The sequence below is a fragment of the Panthera pardus genome, unplaced genomic scaffold (assembly GCF_024362965.1).
Source record: "Panthera pardus isolate Hobbes unplaced genomic scaffold, ASM2436296v1 HiC_scaffold_17, whole genome shotgun sequence".
NCBI classification, from domain to species: Eukaryota; Metazoa; Chordata; class Mammalia; order Carnivora; family Felidae; genus Panthera; species Panthera pardus.
The window spans coordinates 32,840,056-32,863,782 of NW_026526732.1; the positions used below are offsets into that span (position 1 = coordinate 32,840,056).

At 40.8% G+C, this 23,727-nt stretch overlaps 1 protein-coding gene across 1 annotated transcript; it reads left to right on the plus strand.

Annotated features, from left to right (window-relative positions):
* Positions 1-19,701: 19,701 nt before the first annotated feature.
* CCN2 (cellular communication network factor 2) lies at positions 19,702-22,725 on the plus strand. The gene is made up of 5 exons (XM_019420572.2): positions 19,702-19,841; positions 19,958-20,180; positions 20,329-20,580; positions 20,712-20,923; positions 21,304-22,725. Exons 1-5 carry the CDS (start codon positions 19,776-19,778, stop codon positions 21,598-21,600), a joined length of 1,050 nt encoding a protein of 349 aa, XP_019276117.1. The 5' UTR covers positions 19,702-19,775; the 3' UTR covers positions 21,601-22,725.
* The last annotated feature ends 1,002 nt before the right edge of the window (positions 22,726-23,727 follow it).

Genomic DNA, 23,727 nt, shown 5'->3' on the forward strand with positions numbered 1-23,727 from the left:
GTCTGTCTGTCTGTCTCTCTCTCAAAAACAAATAAACATTAAAAAAATTAATTTGGGACAGTAAATCTTTCATTGTTCTCGATAATATTGATTATTAAAGTAAATATAATAATATCTAACAGCTGGGGGGGTAGTTATATATACATCAACACAATACTCAACACTTTAAATAAACTACTGAGTTCTCACAACTGCACAAAGTAGGTTTTACTACAGTCCCCATTTTCCAGACAGGAAGGTAAGAAACAAGCTCTCACATTTAATGACAGCCTCGCCCCAGTGACCAGACTCCGGAGCCCACATCTGGACACACTGTGGCACACGGCTGCACACCAGCATCTACTATAGGACATTAATACCCTGGGAATGAAATAAACCAGGATGTTGAAAATTGCTAAAAACAACAGCAGTCAGCTAGAATTCATTCTACTCTTTTCTATTTATTTTTATTTTCCTCAGAATATATTACCCCATCATAAATTAGATAGGATGAGGTAATGAGAAAAAAAAAAAAAAAAGTAACAGACAAACAGCTAAAGCCGGGAAATGTGCACTTACCATCAGTTTTGCCACTGGATATGTGGCTTTGGACAAGTCTTTAAATATATATTCCAAGCCGGGAGTGGGGGCGGGGGGGGTGACTTTAATTTTACCTACATGAAAATTCACAAGGGCTTTAAGGGAGTTACATCAATAGTATTATTAATCACCAAACTGAGCTTCAAAAAACTATCCTAAGATGGTTTTAAAAACGGTTTCCTTTGTTTCATGGGACTTTTCCTATAAATAGGAGTAAAATTGGCAGTATTTCCTGCATGACACGTCTTCATTACCCTGCAACTTTCTAAAGACAAACCGCATTAGATCAACTCTAGAGAGGCCACATTTAGAAGACAGAGCAATTAGCAAACACTTCCTTAAGTTTATTCACCTTACAGGATGGATGCCTTGCCTTTTGTTTTTAAGAAAAAATAAACTGAAATTAAAAGAAGGCACATGTTTTTGCTACATTTATGTCAAATAAAAATCTAACTTACAAATGGAAATGCTAAGTGGTGAGACGGTCAGGATGTGATCATATGTTTGAGTTTCCACGGGCACTGGTTCCCTTCTCAAATACCTTACCTTCCTTACAGCAGCAAGTAGGCTGTCAGTCGCTTCCTCCTGCTACCTGACACCAAAGAGTATGCTGTTGTTTTTAAGAGAAGCTAAAATGAAAACTTATTCTTGAATTTGCCGATTATATATTCAAAGCAGAAATTACATTTCCCTTCTCTTCCGGATTTGCCCATCTAACACTATCTGCTCACTTCTGTGTATGTAGAACTTTTATAAGTGGTTAGATCAACTCAGTTTTAATAATCAACCCAATAAAATGTGTGCGTTAAAGAAGTCTAACTTCCTTCTGGGGGTGGGGAGGGGAGACAGACATTTGACCTTACTTTGCATTTGTTTTTTTGTTTTTGTTTTTGTTTTTTTTTTAATTTTTGTTTAAATGTATGCATCATGAATTAGTCCACAAACCACATGAGTATAAGTTTCACCAATTTTAGTGGTTTTTCAGTTTGTTTTACTTTTGATTTAATGTGTTAGGTCTTTTTTTTTTTTCTTTTTTTAAGACATCCACCAAACACTGACTCTATGTTGTTTTACCCATTCACCTTCTAATCTGATTGTTGGTTCTCTTGACTGTCTGATAATAACAATCGCCCACCTTCATAACATCTAGACAGTTCTCGAATTCTCCTCGTAATACTCTCAAGGGTATTCTCCGAGAGCGAGTCTAACACCTTAGTCCATATGTAAACACACCCCATGTACACAAGCTATTTACCTATTTACCTAAATGACCCTGCAGAATTTTAGAGAAGTGTGGCTCAGAGTTTATATTTATACGTAACTCCTGATACTCTAATCTGGGGTGATGGGAAGAGAAATCTAACACGGTTGACTTACAGAGTCTGTAACGTCCTATTTTGATACCCAGTCATTTTCCACTCTTTGTGATTATCTGAGCGAATTTCCAAGAGTTTTATAGAGTAGGAACTAGTCTCACACATTAGTTAGTAAGAAGGAATACTCCATCTCCATGCCTTTAGGCTGCAAGCTGACCCAAGAGTAAGTAGCCCTATCCAATCAGGCTCAATTCAATTCAAGTCAATTCATACTTACTAATATGCAAAGCACTCTACTAGAGATAACAGAGATATTTAAGACAAGCACACGCTGGGCCTAAAGAGTTTCTAGAGAAAATAGTACGCTTCGTCAAATCTGGAGAAACAAAAATCTGCTTATGCTAAAAGTAATTAGTCTTCCTCTGGTTTTGCATTTGTTTTCACTTCTCTTCCAAATAGGTTCTGAGGGCAGAATGATGTAATTGCTAACACGCAATCCAAGACATATGAGGTGCCTGTAGTTCCAACCATATAATGGTATATGTCTTGATATAAAGTAAACAATTACATTAACCTTATATATGAATTTTATTTATTCTCAAAAAGTTCTGGTGGGAACTGAAAACCCCCAATCAAATAAATAAGGATATGGTAGATTTCACTGTATTTGTTAACAAATAACATTGCCAAGTTTTTTAAAAAATATTTTAAAATGAATTAGCCTGCATTTCTAACCTAAAGATAACAATTATTATTTATTTTCTTCTGTGAGTGTCAAAAATAAACTTTTGAGTGTTATTTAAGTTGGGTATTTAAATGGACAGTTCTTTATTTACTTAAATTTGAACAAACATTATTCCTTTATTAAAAATTATATTTTAATTAGGCTTTTTAAATAAAAAAAATAGCTCAACCTAAAAATAATGAGATAGTAGGCAGGTATATTGGTTTAAAAATATACTGTGTACATTACCCAACTTCCATAATTTCTTTCAAGTACACTTTACTAGGAAAATTGTTAGGTTTTTTTTTATGACTGGTGCAAAGTTTACTAAAAAATAAAAAATAAAAAAGTCCCTGAACTTTACCTTTCTACTTCATATTTTCATGAAATTCTAGTTACTGTAATGACCTTAAATCTGTGTTCTGACAGGTGAGGGATTTTTTTTTTTTTTTTTAAGAATCACATGCTTATCCATGTAGTCATTTATCCAACAGTAGGTAGGTATTTAAACTCTACAGAAAGCATTATGCCTTGTTCTTCGTGACATACCATTTTAGCTAACAAATATTGATAGGTCACTATATCCTCTTTATAAAAGGTGATGTGGTGTCTGGAGAAACATATGGAATTTGGGGAGTTAGAGAGGCCTGTGGGAATCTTGGTTTGGCCACTCATTGGCTCCACAGCACAGACATGGTACACCATCTCACCCCCCACTCTGCCACTCCCCTTATCTACAAAAAGGACGTTAATTTTATAAACTTGCAGGTTGTGTGAGGATTTGAGCTAAGCTGTATTATCAATCTAGCATGGGTCCTCAATGAAGGTCGCCTCACCTTACACGTGAGGGTCCCCTCTGCAGATTGTGGAGACACTACTCTCTTCTCCCAAGCACACGGATGGTCCCAGGGAAACTGCGTATGAGGAGGGAGACCACCCAGCATCCACTGAGACCCCGCAGCTGTTTCTGGACTGTACACAGGGGGTTGCTGGAAAAACAGGACGGTCTGGTAGGAAGATGAGTGGAGAGAGGAGCCTGCCGCCCAGAGGAGACTATACCACTGAAATATGCCTGCTTTTGTGCACTCCGAGATCCAGTTTTATTTCTTCAGTTAACCAGTATTTGGAGTGAATAGTGTCTAAGGTCACTGCCCTGTGTTCTCACACTTGGTGTATACTGAAAGGGTCACCTGGATAGCTTCAACAAGGCACTAAATGCACAGGAAAAGTCTCGCACCAGAAAAAAATGTATATGCCCACTCAATGTGAATACCTTATTAATGGCAATATAAGTTTCATTTTACATTTTACTTCGCATTTGTGTGACTTTTCACTTTTTCTTTCTTGTTAGCTCATCTTGTGTCTCCAAAGTGTTATCATTCTGGCATTTGTTTTTTTTAGTCAGGTCCCTGAACACAATATTTAAGAGCCAAATTGCCAGTTAAAAGCCAGATATCTGACAATGCCATCATTAAAGAATATATTTGTTCTACAAACACTCACTCAACAAATTCCCATCAAGTAACATCTATAAATGAGGTGCTGGGCGTGGTACAATGGGCGAAGGAAGAAATGATTCAATTCTGCTCTTGTGGAACCCCATCTGGTAAGGGATATAGGCAAACCACCATCCAGGTAGAGAAAGGCTAGTGAAGGATAAGCCCTAGCCAGGTCTGGAATGCCAAGAGAGAATGTAGCAGGTAGAGCTGAAGAATGAAGAAGAGTTGGCCAGCCTGCACGAAGACATAAAAACACAAAACTCTTGCTAAAGTCTTCATTAGACTAACAGACCTCATGCTAGACTAACAGACCTCCCATTACGTTGTGCACCCATTACTGAGCGAATGGATGATGAAAGAATGTGTGAGACAGCTTGGATCAAGTAATATTCACTTTAGCCATGTCTGTTCCTCGTTGATATAAGCATTCTCAGTCCATTAGAGCTACTGGATGCCCACATTGTATGAGGAGTCATGAAGAACCATAAAAAGAAGAAAAAATATAAACTCTGCCCTCAAGAAAAAGGCCTTAATCCGACAAATATCTATTGTGCTTTAAGTTTTGTCCATATGCCTGGAACTCTGCAGGTTGTGGAGAAAAAAAAAAAAAAAAAGTAATACATGCTATTTATTAAAGCAAGAGGAGAAGCAGAACATGACAACTCCAGCATTATTAATTTTTAGTTTTGACACTCTTAATTTTACCCTATAAATCTGCAAATGTCTTCTTAACACTCTCTAAGCTCTGATGAATTATTATAAAGCAAAGTACTATGTGTATGTTCCAAAAGATTAGAGGACTCAAAATAAAAGTGATGTACTCAACATTAGTGTAAAAGAAAGAAATTATGATTCTGCTTCTTACAGTGCACACCCCACCCCCACCCTTTAATCTTTCCAGTTCATGCCCATGTTGGCTCAGGTCAAAACAGCCCATTTATTCTCATCCATATATGCCACAGCATTTACAAAGTCAAGACTGTAACCATTCCCAAGGTTTGGAATGCCCTTACTGCTCCTCTTTTCCTTACCTTTTAACACAGTTTACGTCCATGAAAAAGTCATACCAGCTTTCTCCATATCGGTTACTTATGTCTCTTTACTCCCGGAACACTGACTGCTATATCTATCTTTCTATCTGTGACCACTGACTACCTTACCACTGACCCACAGACACCCAAGCAAGAGTTCCTGAGCCTCATAGCATGTGGCTGTATCATGATCTATGCTTCAAAGTTCCACAAAAGTTCTAATTTCAGGGTCATGAAATATTATATCACACCAATCCTCCAGAATTCTCCATGTCCTATGGTTCCCATGTCACACAAATGTGAGATCCCTGGTTTAACTCTTAGTCCACATATGATCTGCTTCTGCAAATAGACTGTAACCTCATTGTAAGCAGGAACTTAGGATCTTTTAATATCCCACTGTGTTTAAAACAATGTTAGAAATATAGCAAATGCTCCAAAAATCAAGACATTTGTAAATTATTTATTTGGAAGGGAAAACAACAACAAATGACTGATTTGCTTTAATCTGGGTTATCTGAATAGCTTTATTGCTCTGGAATAGTTTCCCACTAAGATCTTCTTATGCCTTAGGTTAGGCAACCTTAACAACTGTATAATTTTTTAAATGACATCAGCCAGCCAGTCAGTCAGCAACTTTTCCTAAATACCTAATAGTGTTACTACTCATTTTTCTAGAGAATTTTTTACCTTAATAAACTATGCCTTGAATAAAATAACCACTGTATTCCCTAGTATTCTAAAACACATAAACTTACCACGTATGAATACACGAGCTTCAGAAATTTCATTTATATAATCAATAAATACAAAATACCTATGAACTGATATAAATATGCTATAATATAAATCACCATAGTTCCTAAAACTTTAGTAATCATGCAATTTTAGCTAAATATAGAATATTTGTAGAATATTTTAAAGTTCAAGCTAGTTCCCAAACTTTACATAAGGAATTCATTCAGTGGTGGATTTGTTTGTAGTTGATACTATGTGAGAAGTTATTCACAAATACTCAGAAGTCAACTTCCAAGAAAAACCTTAAATTACCTAGAAACTCAAAAAAAAAAAAAAAAGATAGAAATTTGCCAGTAAGCTCTGCTATGATCTTTGATATCTTAAAAAAAAAAAAAACAAAAAAACAATTCCTATACTTTCATCATTCTAAAATGTTAGAAATTTTAGAAAGCCTTTGTTCTAAAATGTCATAAAAATATCATCTCTATTCATTCCACTATGCTAAAAAAAATACACTGAAAAGCACTGCTGTATCCCAATATTATGACATAATTAGAAAATGTTGTAAGTAATTGCATTAGAAAATACAAATGTAAAAGTAAAACTATATCTCTTTCACATTGATGAAGTCTGTATTCACCAGGACATTTTGTAAGTGCAATATCCAGAAACCATATGTATATATATATCTGTGTGTGTGTCTATATGTGTATCTAGATAGATAGATAAAGATATCAAATGTCCAATGAGTGGGTTCAATAAGACAGAAAAGTAAACTTAGAGATCAAGACCAGCATTTAAAAAAATGGAATGGAATCGATTGTAAAATATCAAAAGTATCACATATATTAACAATAACTATCGTCTGTGAAATTCTTGGTTCACTGTGTATGTATATGTGTGAGTGTATATGTCCTGGATCAAATATAAAATGAAATCCCACTGCAGTCAAAACTGTATTTGGTATAAACACACCTTACAACTCCCCTAAGTGCTGAATGAGCAAGATGACCAAAGTTATATAGGCATGAAATACATGATAAAATTGCAAGTTACTGAAACTAACTGGGGCAAAATAGGAAATGAAAACCAGAGAATACAGCAGGGTCGGTGGGCAGTGAGACATACAAATGGACAAGATAGGAGCCAGACACAGGGTCTTATCTTAGAGGCAATGGAAACTATGTGAAGATTCTAAGCAGGTTGAGCAAGCACGTTGCATTGATAGATTCTTCAGGGAGCAGTGGAGGGAATAAATTGAAGACGGCAAATAATGTGGGTCAAAAGACCAGTTAACAGAAAGGCTAATGCAGTGATTCAGACAAAAGATGCTGATGGCATGATATGTTGGGAAGATATACTGAGAAAGTAGAGACCACAGAGCTTTGTGACTGATTAAATACAGGAGGTGAAAGAGAAAAAAAGAACATCCGACAATGCACAGGCTTTAATATAGAGTGGTATGGTGCTTCCAATCACTAAATCTGGGAACACATTAAAGGGAACAGATTTGGGGGTAGAGGGAATGAGTTTGGCTTTGAACATGCATACTTTGAGACCTGTGTAAGACAGTCAGGTGAATGTCCTGTACACAGCACAGATGGACCCAGAAACACGTTTTGGTTGAGAGCCAGAGAGCAGGAAACCATCATCAATGTGGTGGTTAAAGAATATGTAAGTAAGAAAAGGACCAGGGACAAAAGACTATGGGACATCCACACCAAAGGGGAAGGCGGAGGGAAATAAGACTCAAGGGAGGCCAAAGGAAATGGTCAAAGAGATGGAACGAGAAGGGACTCAACAGCAATACCCACAGAGACCTACCCAGTAAGGACTGAAAAGAATCCACTGGATTTAGCGATCAAGAGGTGCTTTGGTGCTAATGTGTAGTGCTACAGTCAGGAGCCTTATTGCAGTGGGTTGAATGGTAAGTCAAACGTTAAGTATGTGGCAATAGTAAATACAGAGGGGTGTGTGTGTGTGTGTGTGTGTGTGTGTGTGTGTGTGTGTGTGTGTATGAGTATACATGTTTTAGGAGCTTCAGAGTTAAAAAAAAGAAAAGAAGAGCAGCATATGGGAAGGTTGTTTTGTTTGTTTGGGGATTCTTTTTTTATGTGAAAGCAATGTGAACATCTTTATAGGTTGAGAAGAAACTACTAGAAAAAAAGATATTGAAAGACAAGAGAAAGTCAGAAGAGAGAACATGGTTGCATAGGAGACAAGCAAAGTTGTACCAACAGCATGAGCAGAGGTCTGTCTGTACCATTGCTGCCCCACGGAACTTGCTGTAATGACATCAAGGTTCACCCCACCATCCAAGACAGTAGTCACTAGCCGTATGTGGCTACCGAACACTTGAAATGTGACTAGAACAACTGAGGAAGTGAATTTTAAACTTTGGCTAATTTAAACTGAAACAGGTGTATATGACTTCTGGCTACAGAATTGAACAGTGCAGCTCAACACTAATGGGAAGAATATGAGGCTGAGGACCCATCAGTCCTGGGAAGAGCATTTGAGCTGGTCATGCCTGATGGTTTCATGTAGGAAGGAGGGCTGCTCTGCTGAGATGGGGTAGGGGCAGGGTAGGACCCTTGAGGGAAGAATGAGGTTTGGAAGGGACATAAGGTAAAGGATAATAAAGAGCTGACCAGAACAACGAAAAGCACAACACAGCAGAACTGAGGGTCCAGCTGAGACTGGAGACCCCAAATGTATGCAGGCAGTGTAGGAACAACTAAAACAGGGGGCTGGCTTGATAAAAGGTTGGGAGGCTGAATGCCGGAGGTCCTAACAAGAGACAGTTGACATAAAACATGACGCCATGGACAGGTAAGGAAGCAAAGCCACATGCTCAGAAGAAAAGGGGGCACGAGATCAAGGTCTCAATCGGGTCAAATAATAGAAAGGGTAAGTGAGTGAGAGAGCAGGAGAGGATAGGTGGTTTAGGACCCCAGGGTATGGAGTGGTTCTAGGTAATGTCAGGGTTTGGGGCAAGTCCTAATCGGCTTAAAAGAAGCAGGCAACAAGGACTTAGAAGTTTGGATGGTTGTTCTGGTGAGTACTGACATAACCCATGATGGTGGCATATTCAGTGAAAGAACATGAGTCAAGTACAAAGCCCCAACATGTCCACAAATCAGTAAGCATACTATAAGGACACACAGGAAGAAATCCCATAAGAATAAGAATTTTTAGGACAGGGTTTCCTCAGAACACTGCACCAAACTCAAGAGGGAAAGGAAGGACAAGTGTGAGAAATATGCTCTCAACTGTGGCATGTCAGGAAGTCCTAAAGAGGGACTTTCCTGGAGAAGCAGAGAGATAGGAGGGCTGACCAACCATCTACAAAGACGATTATCTCCCAATAGGGAGGGGTCATGTTGGTCCCGTAAACAACCTGCCCAACCTGTAAGTTTCTCTATTCAGCTTCTCTAGGACTTCTGTTGCACTTTTCTCCAAAGTAACCATGGAGGTAGAGGAAGTAACCATGTTTTGGGCTATTAGTATTATAAAATCAGGTCACAATTTTTGCAGCTCTTAAATGCAACTGTATTATTGAAAGAGACATTTTATTTTCCACTCCCACAGTTCTAGCTAGAACTAGAATTATCTAGCTATTGAATTTCATCAGGTTAAATCTCCCCATATGTACCCAGTGGGTTCAGTATCATCCATATTATAAAGCCGTGTCACATTATTGTATCCAAGTCATTCTCAACCTCATTTTATATATATTAACACTTAGTCTCTTTCTTTCTCTCCCTGTTCCTCTTTCATTTTATGACTTTAATGGCAAAAACTAGAAACTTAAAATGCCTCCTTCTCCTATAGTGCCAATAATGCCCATACACACACACACACACACACACACACACACACACACACACACACGCATTCACCTCTCCATGTTACAGAGAGACATTTTCCAGGCACTGTTGTTACAACTATTACAAAATTATTAAATCTAAGATTGAACGGTGGCCTTCCATATTATTTTATCATAAATACTTCTATTTCCTCAAGGGTATTAATATAATGTTTAGATGTTTTAGATATGGGCATTCTTAAAAGTAATTGGTATCAAATCTTTTAAACTGTATTATTTGCTTCTTTCAAGAACCTATACTCCCCCCTGTGGCAATTTGATGGAAAAAAAAAAAAAAAACAGAAAACGGGATCCTAAGGACAGAATCACAATTCATAAATCATTCAGAAGTGACATAACAATGGTATGCGGCTTGCTTGAAAAAGGCTGTCAACAGACAGTCACGACATTCTTTTCATCCTGTGTAATCTGCATAATTCATGACCCCAAAACCTACTGGGCTAAGGGCTCATTTTTGGCAAATGTTAAGGCAGAAATTTAGTATCTGAAAATATTTAGATAGGAGCTAAAAGGAAAGTTTTATTTTACTTTAACAAACATTTTTTGAGTGCTTATACTCTGACCAGCATTGTGCTTGATGCTTTACAAGTTTTTGGTATTTAATCCTTACAAATTATCACACCAATCTTGTGGATAGTACTGGTATCTCCAACTTAAAAGGAGCCAAGTGAGGCTTAGATTGAGTAGTTTGCCTGATGTCACACATTTAACAGACACAGCTAAATAATGGAACAAGGAAGAAGAAAGAAAAAAGCGCTCTCCTGAAATAGTCAAAAAGAGAAACAGAAAGCCCAACAAATTCTATATTCAAGTCAATTCTATGTTGCCTCTATTAATAGAACATTTGAACTCAAAATAACAAAAAGTTGGTCTAGCTAATCCAAAATAGTGGCTAATTTTATGAAATGCTTTAAACTACAGAATTAGCTTACTTTAATGAGCTTTTAAGAAAGTTTCATACTAGAATATTAAACTAGAACTGCTGAAAAAAAAATCTCGTTTAATTAAATATGAACCAAGCTTATTTTGTCAGGCTTTATTCTTGAGATCTTTAAAATCGGATGAAAACGTCTCAGTTTATTGGTTTTTGTTGTTGTTGTTGTTTTTCTTTTTAAGTGATCTATTGGGGTCTTTTCACCTTTGCTCTCCCAGGCCTAGCCTGATTGAATACTGGACTGCCTCAATGGGAAAACAGTATTTCCCTCCCACCAGCACTGCCAGGAAAAGTAAGAAAGCCCAAGCAAAGTGACCCTCAGCAGTGCGTCTCTAAAGGATGCCAGGTGATGCACCTGTCAATGCATTTGGTGCCTGTGCTGCCTCAGGTCACCTGCCTTCATGTCAGTCTTAAAAGTCTACTTCCTGTAGACAAAGTAGGTTCCAGCCCTTTGTACTCAACATAAAGTCATTTTCCCTTCTTCAAAATCTGGATGTGATGCATGAGAAATCTAGGAGTTTGGAGTTCCTGAGCCCTTAGATTTAGGTCAGGCTTCAGCTGAGTGAGATGAGAACCCCAGAGAGACAGAAGTGGTATCAGCATGCTACGGGGCCCCTCTTCTAGAAGCTCCCCCAGAAGCTAGCTGGGAAAAATCCGCTTGACTGGTGAGGGAGAGGCCTGCCTAGAAAGCAGTGAAAGCCAACAGGGGATACTTGGGCTGTAGCAGTGCCCAGCCCTACTGCAAAATAAAACTGGTTCAAAGTCTCTCTGAAGCTGGACCGGAAGTTTGCTTGCTCACCTACAGAGCTGAAAACAAGCAGAGTGGAGAGAATCAACCATACATGGAAATGGCAGGGCAACACACATGAGCAAGAAGAATAAACAGAGAGCAGCTAGCAATGATGAAAATCACCACAGAAGATTCATGTGGACAAAATCAGCTTTCATCATTTGTATGTGAGAAATAGCTTAATGGTGAAATGTGTCCAGACATTAGCAAGTCTATAGTCATATGCAACTTTTTCCTACAGTTGTTCATTTTCACGTACGTGCATGGGTCCCTAAGAAAAGTCCCTCGTTATAAACCTGCCATTCCTAGACAACACTCTTTAGCCACAAGTCTGTGCAGTTATGACATGGCTCTCATTCCATTAACATGAAAGTAGTCAGGATTCAAATCCCATTATTTCACTGTGAAGGGAGACAAGGGGAAAGCTGTAAGCCTGAAATACAAACTGTATTCAGTTTGAGGAAAGTGCATTTTTTACCAAAGATGAAATTCATAAAATAAGCATTATGCCAATAGCATGCTGGAATGTGTCTATTAAGAGATACTTGTGACGAATCTACTTATGGTGGATATTGCTTCAATGCTGATGGCCTGAGGCTCTGTCGCGATATTTATTCATCAGGGTAGCTAACCGGTGAATGATGCAATTATTCAAGAAGACTTTGGTGATGTCTGTGGTTGGTCTGAGACTCAGTCTAAACAAGATTGAACTGAGTTAGAGACTGAACATTTTCAGTGTGGGCTGAAGCTGATGTCACAGTGGTACACACCCTGATATTAAGCCTTCCAAAGCATACCCATCGTCTTGATTCATTTTTCCTTTCTCAGCTACCTCAGTTCATCAGCAGATAACAAGCAACACATCTGTCTATACAGCAAAATCACAAAAATCTTAACTGTCAAAAAAAAAAACCACAAAAAACAACTTTGTCTAAGCCCAAGGTTCTCTCCAAATGCAGATCAGTAATCATTATCTTTATATTTCATGCTTATCTCAGACCATAGCATTATACTGACTCTGCCAATTAACCCACAGTACTTTATTTCATATGCTTTCTAGGGTGTGTGCTTTAAGAGTTGAAGAAAATTGGAGATAACTATCTCAAGAACATACAGTGTTCAGAGACCCCTGTATATAGAATGTGAAGAAAAGACGCAGTGGAGTTTGGAGGCAGAGTCAAGTGTGTTCCCTTTAGAAGGACTGAATTCAAATTTGCAGGTCCCTGCCTCTGACCAAGCTTGGTTGGACCTCAATTCTCCTACCTGAAAAATGGGAGGATAAGACCTCACACAGTTGTTATGAAGCTGAAGAGACACAGCGTTTGTGAGAGGGCTTTGTAAATTTAAAATTTCCACCTCAATGAAAGGTGACACAGCCACACAGGGCATCCATTCCAGGCACTCAGGCAAAGCTCTAAGTAGCATTCTTGTTAAATTGACCAGACAAAAACGGCATTGTACGTTCCACTGTCAAATTAAACAATGCATTAGTTCACTTTTACTTCAAATCTGATGATGTCGAGAGTTTAAATTGAGTGTTCTTTTCTTCTTCGGATATGGTGTAAACTCTGACTTAGAAGGTAAGACACCTTCTGAGAAAGCCTTATCCATGTATTAAGACTTTAACATAAGATTCCCATAGGTATAGTTACTTGAAAATCCACACAGAGGAAAACATCTTGGAAACTCTTTGGATAGCTTGAACAACTTGGTTTTCAGCATTCTAGAATGTACTGGCTACCAGTTACCGTTTAATTTGAAAACTTGCTTGTCAATATCACGGTTGCACAGTCCACATTGCAAAATGAAACGAAAGAAAAATGTTAATTCAAGTGTATGTAGAATGTAAAATGTCTGTTGCATTATGTGAAGCCAAAGAATACCATCTTGGTTTCTGAGAAATAAAAAGTCTAAAGAAAACATCATAGACACAGGCAATAATAAATTTTTAGTTCTTTCTTTAATATTTACACACCGTATTCTTACTTGAGGATTAGTGGTAGCTTACGTGCTTTTCACCGAAGAAAGGAGGACTATTTGGACCTCCCTTCCACATGAAAAAACTGGAACAAAAATTATAAAATGGAAATGAAGGAAGCAGATGTCATCATGTGACTAAAACAAGCTAAGTACAGAATTCTTTTTTATGCATCCCGAAAACTATGATTAAAAGAGAAACAGATTGTGATAATTCTTCCATACAGGAGATATGTAAGGGCATAAGACAGAAAAGTTTCCTTTGTGAAGTGTCTCTGTCAATTCTGAGCATCTAATCTAAAAAATGAAGAAGTAGGATTTGATTCTGTCTGAGCTCTCACAGAGTTGTAACGCTCTAAAATCCTTGCAAAATTGAATGGTGTTATAAACTCAGACTGTGATGGGTTTTGAAAATTAAAGCTGAGTTGGGCTTAGTCTTAAGGGCAAGGAAGAACCATTGAAGAACTAACAGAAATTGGTAAATTTAAAATCTTAATATGTCATGTAAAAGTACTTGCATAAACATGGTGTCCTTGGGCTGAAAAATAACCTTGAACAGGTGGGAAATTTGGGCTCAGAGAGGACTAGTACCTTCCCTCAGCTCACATGGCAGGCAAAAGGCAGGTATGGAGCTCATACCTCCAGCCTTCTGGCCAGCCCTCTAAGCCCTATCTAATGTTTTTATTTTTTTAAGTTTATTTATTTATTTTGAGAGAGAGAGAGAGCACAAGCAGGGGAAGGGCAGAGAGACAGAGGGAGGGAGGGAGGGAGGGAGGGAGAGAGAAAGAGAGAATCCCAAGCAGGCTCCACACTGTCAACATGGAGCATGATGCGGGGCTTGAACTCACAAACTGTGAGACCATGACCTGCGCCCAAACCAAGAGTTGGTGACTTAACCAACTGAGCACCCCAGGAGTCCCTACCTAATGGTTTTTGAAATGTACTCCAGAGAGCGGTGCCTGGCTGGCTCAGTCCGAAGAGCATTTGACTCGTGGTCTCAAGTTCTTGAGTTTGAGCCCCATGTTGGGTATAGAGATTACTCAAATAAATAAATAATTAAAAACAAACACTGTATTCCAGGGAGCTCTGAAGTTGTGAGAAGGAGCTCAGGCTTGTTGGTAGGAGGTGGAACACATTTCAAAGGCTGAACTGATGGGGCCTTAGTTTGCCCCACTTCCCCAAACCTTGGCAGAATCTCTTGGGACACATTCACTTATCTATTTTATACTTGTCCTTTCAAAATATGTATCCTTCCCCTTACTCCCATTCTTTGAAACAAGTTATCTAGTCTCAATGCTCTGTTCCTCCTAAACCTATTGATTTGGTTTCCCCAAATGGCACATTTGAAAGAACGGTTACCTCCCTTCTTTTACATTGCCTCTCATCACCTAAAGTATCACCAAGGAGACCCTTCCCATTTAAGCTGATAAAACAAGGGCTGTAAAGACTCAGGGCTGCTAAACTGTAATAAATTGGAGTTGCTAATATGTCAGGAAAAGTGTCGGAGACCCATCTCCATCCATAGTAGCATCCATATTCTCCAGCACCATCTCAGATTAATGCAAGCAGAGTAGAGGCAGCACAGGATTTTCATTAAACTAATAAAACAAGTGAGACAAGGGGCGCCTGGGTGGCGCAGTCGGTTAAGCGTCCGACTTCAGCCAGGTCACGATCTCGCGGTCCGTGAGTTCGAGCCCTGCCTCAGGCTCTGGGCTGATGGCTCGGAGCCTGGAGCCTGTTTCCGATTCTGTGTCTCCCTCTCTCTCTGCCCCTCCCCCGTTCATGCTCTGTCTCTCTCTGTCCCAAAAATAAATAAAAAACGTTGAAAAAAAAAAATTAAAAAAAAAAAAAAAACAAGTGAGACAAGTAGTAAACTGAAGAAAATGTCATTTTGTTAAAAATTCCTTTCCTTTCTCACCCTAACCCTCAACTCCATCTACAAGCAAGTAAATGGACAGGGAAACATCAACACAGACCGCACGGAACAGTCTTGACTACATTCTTGACAAACACCTTTGCATTAGAAAATATCCCAAGAAAGTCAGAACTAATTATCAGGAGGAAAGCGCAGGGAGGAAATGAATGCAATTTAGATAGTAAACATTCGCACTTCTTTCCCACCTCTGAACTCCCAGTGAGTACACCCTCTCTTTGACCTTCATCTTTAAGCAAATATAAGGCAATGTAAACCAAGCCAGAGTCCCTGAAGTTTTGGGGATGATATTTATGACTATTTCTCAAAAAGCCATCCGGCACATCATCCTTCTGGTGGAATTCATTTACCTGACTGAATTTGAGGCATGCTAGAAACGCCCGAAGCCCACTCCCCACCCACCATGGTAAAAAACTGGTTCACTGTCCAGATGCCCTTATACGGCCAGACTTCCCATTAATCTGACAGCTCAGTGTATGCATTGCGTATGGGTCTTGGCATTGAGCCACATTCCTCCAGTATGTTTCCCTGGGAGCTCTGATTTCCGCTTTGAGGGCTGGCACAGACTCCCACTTGCTCTTATAAGAAAATATCTATGGCTGAAAGTTGAAAATGTGCAAGATTCCTTCTTTAAGTACACAAACACTCCAAAGTCTGGCCACTTTCCTGTAGTCCTGCCAGCTTTTCTCTATGTCTGATACCTGATCAAGTAACCTTTTTTTAGGGGGGGGAAAAAAACAACAAAAAACATAAGAGAAGGAATGTAATACATCCACAGCTGAACATCTTACAAGACTTAACCAAACGACCTGTACAAATGATGCCTGAGTAGACACACACGTACCTTATATAGCTCTGTAAACAGGACTCAGTGGCCAGCTTAGTGAATGCCTCATTTTACCAAAAAAGAAAAAAAAGAAAAAAAAAACAAAAAAACAAAAAAACACCTCTCTGAAAAACATTGCTAGATAAACACTTGCTTACAAGGCAAAATTAGTGCATTTTAACCATTTTGCATATAAATTCAAAGACCTTTTTCTCCCAGTTCTAACCTGCTGTCAATCAAAAGGGTTGGGGATAAGGGGATAAGTCAGAGTTGGACAAAGTTATAAGAAGCCACTATTTCCATTTTACCGCCCAGGTGCACACAAACATTTGCTGAGTCATTTATAATAGTGTAAGAATTCAGATCCCATGGCATAAGTTAAGGACAGTGTCAGCCTTTCCCTTTGAATTTCCTGGCACTTGATGGCCCCTATAACACAATGTAAACATACTTTTGAGTCTGTGAATGTCTTGGGTGTCTTCTCTTTCTGTGTGTGTGTGTGTGTGTGTGTGTGTGTGTGTGTGTGTGTCTGTTACTTTCTTAATAATCTTTTATGTTCAGCTCTTCAGAGGAATTGTGATCATAAAGCCTCAACCTAACCTTATAGTGCACAGCATTATTCTTCTATTCTGAGACTCCATGTTCTATATACTTCAGTATACTTCTTTTCTCCTAGCCAATATTAAAACCATCCATTTGGAGCTAACTATGGACTTCTTGAGACTTTGAGGGACCATGTGAATTTTATAGTAAAACCAAATTCTTTTTATAATACATCTTGGTATTTTTAACAACCCAGCAGAATAGTAAGTACGTTTGTGGAAAAAAAAGAAAATCAAGAAAGAGGGGGGTGGGCGGGAGCACCAATTCCCTAAGAACTTTGATCCAATTAATCATTGAATCCTGTGACATAAAACATTCTCATTATCATCATTTTAATAAGGTCAACTTGGAAATACAGCTCTTACTTGTGACTTCCCTAAGATTTGTGAATGGCAGTTCCAAGAATATAAACCAGGTCACCCAACTATAACCCAGCCCAGCAATTTATCCCTTTCATGAATGAGAGTCTCCACTCTGCTGTACGTGAAGCTATTGGTGGTGGCTCTCAGACTCTCCAGAGCATTCAAAAATTCCCAACCATTCTCCCATCTACCTCACCCTGCAAGCCACAAGACGGAGCCCACATCCCACCTCAGGTGAGGCTCCAACTTCACATCCCTACCCTTCCCCATCTACCACACCTTTCCAACCATTAGTGGTAGCCATAATTCGAGGTTTAGGTCTTGAAAGATTTCACTGTGGCTTCCCACATATTTTGGACTTTTAAAACCATCCACGAGGGAAGAGAAAGTTGGGGGCTAAGTTGCCTTTAATACACATGTGGCTATTAACATAACTTGGAATGTTCTGTCTTTAAATAGGAACTTTTAGGCCTCTTCTCCTCTCTTTGAGGAATGCTTGGAAAGAACATTAAATAACAATGTTGAAAATTCTTCCTGAGCTTCAGAGGCACCCCCCCCCCCTTGCTGGCCACTCACACTGTTGACATGCAACTACGCTGCACAACATGTGGATTGCTTAGGGAGGTAATTGTGCACAGATGATGTGGTCTATGCTGAAGATGGAGTGATTATTTTCTTCTTGGCTCTTTTTCAATAGAAAGAATCGAAACATAAAAAAAAAAATGCAGCCAGTTTAAACAGGCTGTTTTCAAATTATAAATCTATAGTGTTGTTTCCGAACACTCGTCTCTGCATCAAAACCAGGTATGTTGATCTTAAACCTATACAGTGAAACATCCGCAAATGAAATGAATTTACTCATTGGTAACACTAGGGTCAAATGAGGTGGCATCACAATAGAAAAAAATGGCCCGATCTGGAATCTGTCTCTTTACAGACAATGGTAACTGGAGTTATTAAAACAAAAAAAAAGGGTGGGGAGAAGTTAATCAATAGATTCTAAATGAAAGTATGGTTAATTAAGTCCTTAGTGAAACTAACTAGCGATATTAAGAAACAGAAATGTGCTTAGACTTTATTGGCTGTTTTTGGCATCTGCACACAAGCAAAGAGGACAAAACCTGTTGTTTCCTTCACCTGATCTCACTCCACTAGGCTGCAGGCTCCTTGGGCAGTAAGAAGTCACAATCACTATTCACAGATGTATGGAGAGTCACTAAAATATATTATACATAGACACTCTAAGTTTATAACCAGATATTAATGGGGTACACTGTTCTTGTTATATTATCAGATTTTTTTACTGCAACAAACCAAGTCCAATCCACATTCGAAGATTATAGATTTTAGTATTAAAAAAAAAAGCACTCATTTCTCAAAGACCCAAACTGTGTTTAAAACACCCCAACTAAACCCCAAGCTTCTTGCTGTCTCTCCTGGATGGTTCCCCTCTCTTCCCAATACCCAGAGCCTCTACCTCCTCAACACATAATCATTTGCTCTGACATGACAACAGACCCACTTTTCTGGAAAAACTGACGCCCATTCATCTCTTTCCCTCCCTATACCCCCAACAATAAAACTGTTACATATATTAAGAGAAAACAAAGCAAGAGTGCTGGAAATCTCCCCCAGAAAACTGCATCCATACCCTGACCCCTGGCTTTGTTCTCTTTCTCGTCGGGCAATAGGCATCCAAACCATTATCTCAAGTGACAAATGATCAAATTCCTACATCTCCAATATGGAACTTGGAGTTTACAGGTAAGCTTCTTGGGGATTCCAGCTGGTTAAAAGCAATCAACTCCTCCTCTGCTCTCTGAAGAGTTTTCAAAGACAGACAGCCTCTAAAATTAAAATCATTACAAAAATAATCAGGAAAGAAACCCTTTCGAATTTTTTAGGAATCCCTGCTGTTAGCCTCTTGGGCTACCTACCTCCTAAAAAGCATGTATGTCAGTGGATAGAGCGGGCACAGTTGTTAGGAACAGAAGAGAGTGGTATAAAAAATAATAGTAATTGCTGATGTGTTTTTCAATGCTATAAATCAGGAGTGGTGCGAAGAAGCAAGGGAGAAAAAAATCCTATTTGGTACTGGAAATACTGAGGCTTTTTTTTTTTTTTTTCTTTCTGGTGAGCTAGAGTGTGCCAGCTTTTTCAGACGGGAGGAATGCTGAGTGTCAAGGGGTCAGGATCAATCCGGTGTGAGTTGATGAGGCAGGAAGGTGGGGAGGAATGCGAGGAATGTCCCTGTTTGTGTAGGACTCCATTCAGCTCATTGGCGAGCCGGGGCCGCCCGAAGCGTATAAAAGCCGCGGGCCGCCCGCCTCAGCCTCACACAACAACTCTTCCCACTGAGAGGAGGCAGCCAGTGCAACTCCCACCCCGGCGACCGACCGCCTCCCTCCGACGGCAGCCGCCCCGGCCGACAGCTCCCAGACCTCAGCCCGGTGCGCCCAGGCACCCACCTCCAGCCCGAGCCCGCGATCCAGCGCCGGGACCGCCGCGCCCACCCCGCCGCCGCCGCCGCCGCCGCACTCCGCCCGCCGTCCGCCCCGCCCGCAGCGCCAGACCATGTCCGCCGCCGGCCTGGGCCCGGTCCGCTGCGCCTTCGTGCTCCTGTTCGCCCTCTGCGGCCGGGTAAGCCGAGAGCCCCGCGGCGGCCGCCGCCTGGGGGAGGGCGTGCGGGGCAGGGCGGGGCAGGGCCCGGGGCGCCGAGCGGCGTGCGCCCGCTGACCGCCCCCTCCTCCCCGCAGCCCGCCGCCGGCCAGGACTGCGGCGGCCCGTGCCAGTGTGCGGCCGCGCCGGCGCCGCGCTGCCCCGCCGGCGTCAGCCTCGTGCTGGACGGCTGCGGCTGCTGCCGCGTGTGCGCCAAGCAGCTGGGCGAGCTGTGCACGGAGCGCGACCCCTGCGACCCACACAAGGGCCTCTTCTGCGACTTCGGCTCCCCGGCCAACCGCAAGATCGGCGTGTGCACCGGTAAGCGCCGCGGCCCGGGCCCCTCGCCCCGCGCCGCCTCCGGCGGTGTCCCGGCCGCCCCTCCCCACCCCGGAGCCCTGCTCCCCGCGCACCCCCGACTCGCCTCCCGCCACCGATGCCTGACCCTTGTTCCCTTCCTCTCCCTCAGCCAAAGATGGTGCCCCCTGCGTCTTCGGAGGGACCGTGTACCGGAGCGGCGAGTCCTTCCAGAGCAGCTGCAAATACCAGTGCACTTGCCTGGACGGGGCGGTGGGCTGCGTGCCCCTGTGCAGCATGGACGTCCGCCTGCCCAGCCCTGACTGCCCCTTCCCGCGGAGGGTCAAGCTGCCGGGGAAATGCTGCGAGGAGTGGGTGTGCGACGAGCCCAAGGACCACACCGTGGTTGGCCCTGCCCTCGCCGGTGAGTTGGATCTTCCTCTAAGTCAGTGTTGTGATCCTCCCCCCAGGGGCTGACTCCTAACTCTGCCAGGGGAAGGGGGAAATGTCTTATCCTGGCGTCTTACCTTGTGTTTGTGTGCTCTGCTCTCACAGCTTACCGACTGGAAGACACATTTGGCCCAGACCCAACTATGATCCGGGCCAACTGCCTGGTCCAGACCACAGAGTGGAGCGCCTGTTCCAAGACCTGTGGGATGGGCATCTCCACCCGGGTTACCAATGACAACGCCTTCTGCAGGCTGGAGAAGCAGAGCCGCCTGTGCATGGTCAGGCCTTGCGAAGCCGACCTGGAAGAGAACATTAAGGTACATTTTCTGCTCCTATTAACGAACTTGCATGGAATGATAATGGTTAGGACTAAAGTTGGGTCTCCCCATCCTTGTTATTATAGACCTTTTATCTCCAAAAATATCTAACCGTTGAGCTGTTTTGCTGGAATGGGCTGTTGTGTAATAGAAACCACCAGCTTTCCACTATGAAATTCTCCACACGGTTAGTTAATTCAAGACATCCCGAGAGAGGCCATGTCTATTTTTGGAAACCTGGCAAGTGAGAGTCCAACTTCCTCTCCTCAAAATATAAACAAAAGTCAGACAACATAAGGCTAAAACACACAGAGCTTGAAGAAAGCCACTCCCCTTAGAGAATCATTGATTTTTTTTTTCTTCTGCTTTGTCTTCCTTAGAAGGGCAAAAAGTGCATCCGTACCCCCAAAATCTCCAAGCCTGTCAAGTTTGAGCTTTCTGGCTGTACCAGCGTGAAGACTTACCGGGCTAAGTTCTGTGGAGTGTGCACAGATGGCCGGTGCTGCACCCCACACAGAACCACGACTCTGCCTGTGGAGTTCAAGTGCCCCGACGGGGAGCTCATGAAGAAGAGTATGATGTTCATCAAGACCTGTGCCTGCCATTACAACTGTCCTGGAGACAACGACATCTTTGAGTCCCTGTACTACAGGAAGATGTATGGAGACATGGCCTAAAGCCAGAGAGTGTGAGAGACATTAACTCATTAGGCTATAACTTGAACTGATTCACATCTCATTTTTGTGTAAACATGATTTCAGTAGTACAAGTTATTTAAATCTGTTTTTCTAACTGGGGGAGAGAAACAGTCCCACCGAATTCAAAATATTGTGCCATGTGACATTCAAACAAAAGAGTCTTATCAACCCAGACACTGGTTTGAAGAAAGTTAAGACTTGACCGGGGTGGGGGGACTACATTAGCACAGAGCACCAGAATGTAGACTAAGGTGTGGCTTGAGGAGCAGTGGGGGGTGGGGGGGGCACCTGTAGAAACGATTTGTCACCTTAAAGTGGTAGGGGCCTGCTCTTTGGAGTGTGATTGAGAAGGAAAATTTTAGCATGCTCACATGACCTGCCTACTGTAGCTCCAGCAACGGCTAGGATGTGTGTCCTCCAGCCTTCATGAGGCTGGGTCAAGTTCTTCTTTAAGTCAGAACAGCAGATTCAGCTCTGACATTCTGATTTGAATGACACTGTTCAGGAATCAGAATCCTGTCTATTAGACTGGACAGCTTGTGGCAAGCTAATTTGCCTGTAACAAGCCAGATTTTTTTTTTTTTATTGACACTGTAAATATTGTGTGTGTGTGTGTGTATATATATATATATATATAAATATATATATATATTTGTACAGTTATCTAAGTTAATTTAAAGTTGTTTGTGCCTTTTTGTTTATGTTTTTATGCTTTGATATTTCAAATGTTAGCCTCAATTCTGAACACCATAGGTAGGATGGAAAGCTTATCTGATAATTCAAAGCATGAAATGGATATTCAAATGGAAATTCTGGTCAGAGTGATACTCCATCAAAACAGTTTACTGAATATGAGGCAGTGATGTCCTTAGAAGTCTAATTTGTCAGTTGAAAATGTGGTAGCCTTGTTTTAATGAACAAGTGGCCTTTATTAAAAAAAAATGAGTGGCTCTGTATAGATGATCAGTTTTTCCACCTGGAAGCATTTGTTTCTACCTTGACTATGACTGTTTTTTGGACAGTTTATTTGTTGAGAATGTGACCAAAAGTTACATGTTTGCACCTTTCTAGTTGAAAATAAAGTATATATTTTTTCTATAAAAAGTGTGTCCATTCACTTACTCTTCTAAACGTTTCTGAGTTTTCTTGAGTTTCTATGGGAAGCTTTTGTTTTAAAATAATTCATCTATAATTTTCTAAGGCTCTTTTATTATACTGATAAATTGGTTAATCAATTCAATAGAATTTTACATAAACCTATTTCACACTGAATCAAGTGTCACAAACTTACAGTCATACACGGTATATATTTATACACACACACACACACACGCATTGGCATTTTTTTTTGTTATATTCACAGTACCTTATAAACATTTAAATTCAATTCTCTCTAGGGGCACCTGGGTGGCTCAGTTTGTTGAGCATCCAACTTTGACTCAGGTCATGATCTCACAGTTCATGAGTTTGAGACCTGCATGCAGCATCGGGCTGGGCTCAGCTCCCTGCTGTCAGAGCAAGCCTGCTTTGGATCATCTGCCCCCTCCCCAGCTTGCGCGTGTGCGCTCTCTTGCTCTCTCTCAAAAATAAAGAATAACACTGAAAAATTAAATTCTCTTAGGTAACTTTAGTCTCCAACAACCCCTGTTGATTACACTTGGTCTTGTCTACATTTAATACCTCTCTGACCATTTAGGCATTTAATTTCCAACCCTTCATATCACAAACTATAGTCTATATACCTTACACATAGAAAATGTTTTAACTATTTTTTGAGTTTGTATGCTCTACCATATCTGTTTTTGAACTTCAAAAAGTTTACTGTTAAATTTGAAAAGTATAAAATCTGCATCCTGATGGAACCATTAATAAGTTGCATTTTTGTATAATTCAGTTTTCAGTTGCCATGATAACCAATCACAAATAGATGATGGCATAAGTAGAAAAGGAGGATAATTTCTGCTAACATTAATAGAAATTTGTCTTCAATTAAAAGCAACTCTTCTATTGTCCCAAGCTTTTGACTATTAGATTTCAAGATCAATAGCTTACCAAGAGGTTGGTAAGTGACAAAAGGAAATTGTTCAAGAAGCCTGGAAATGATAC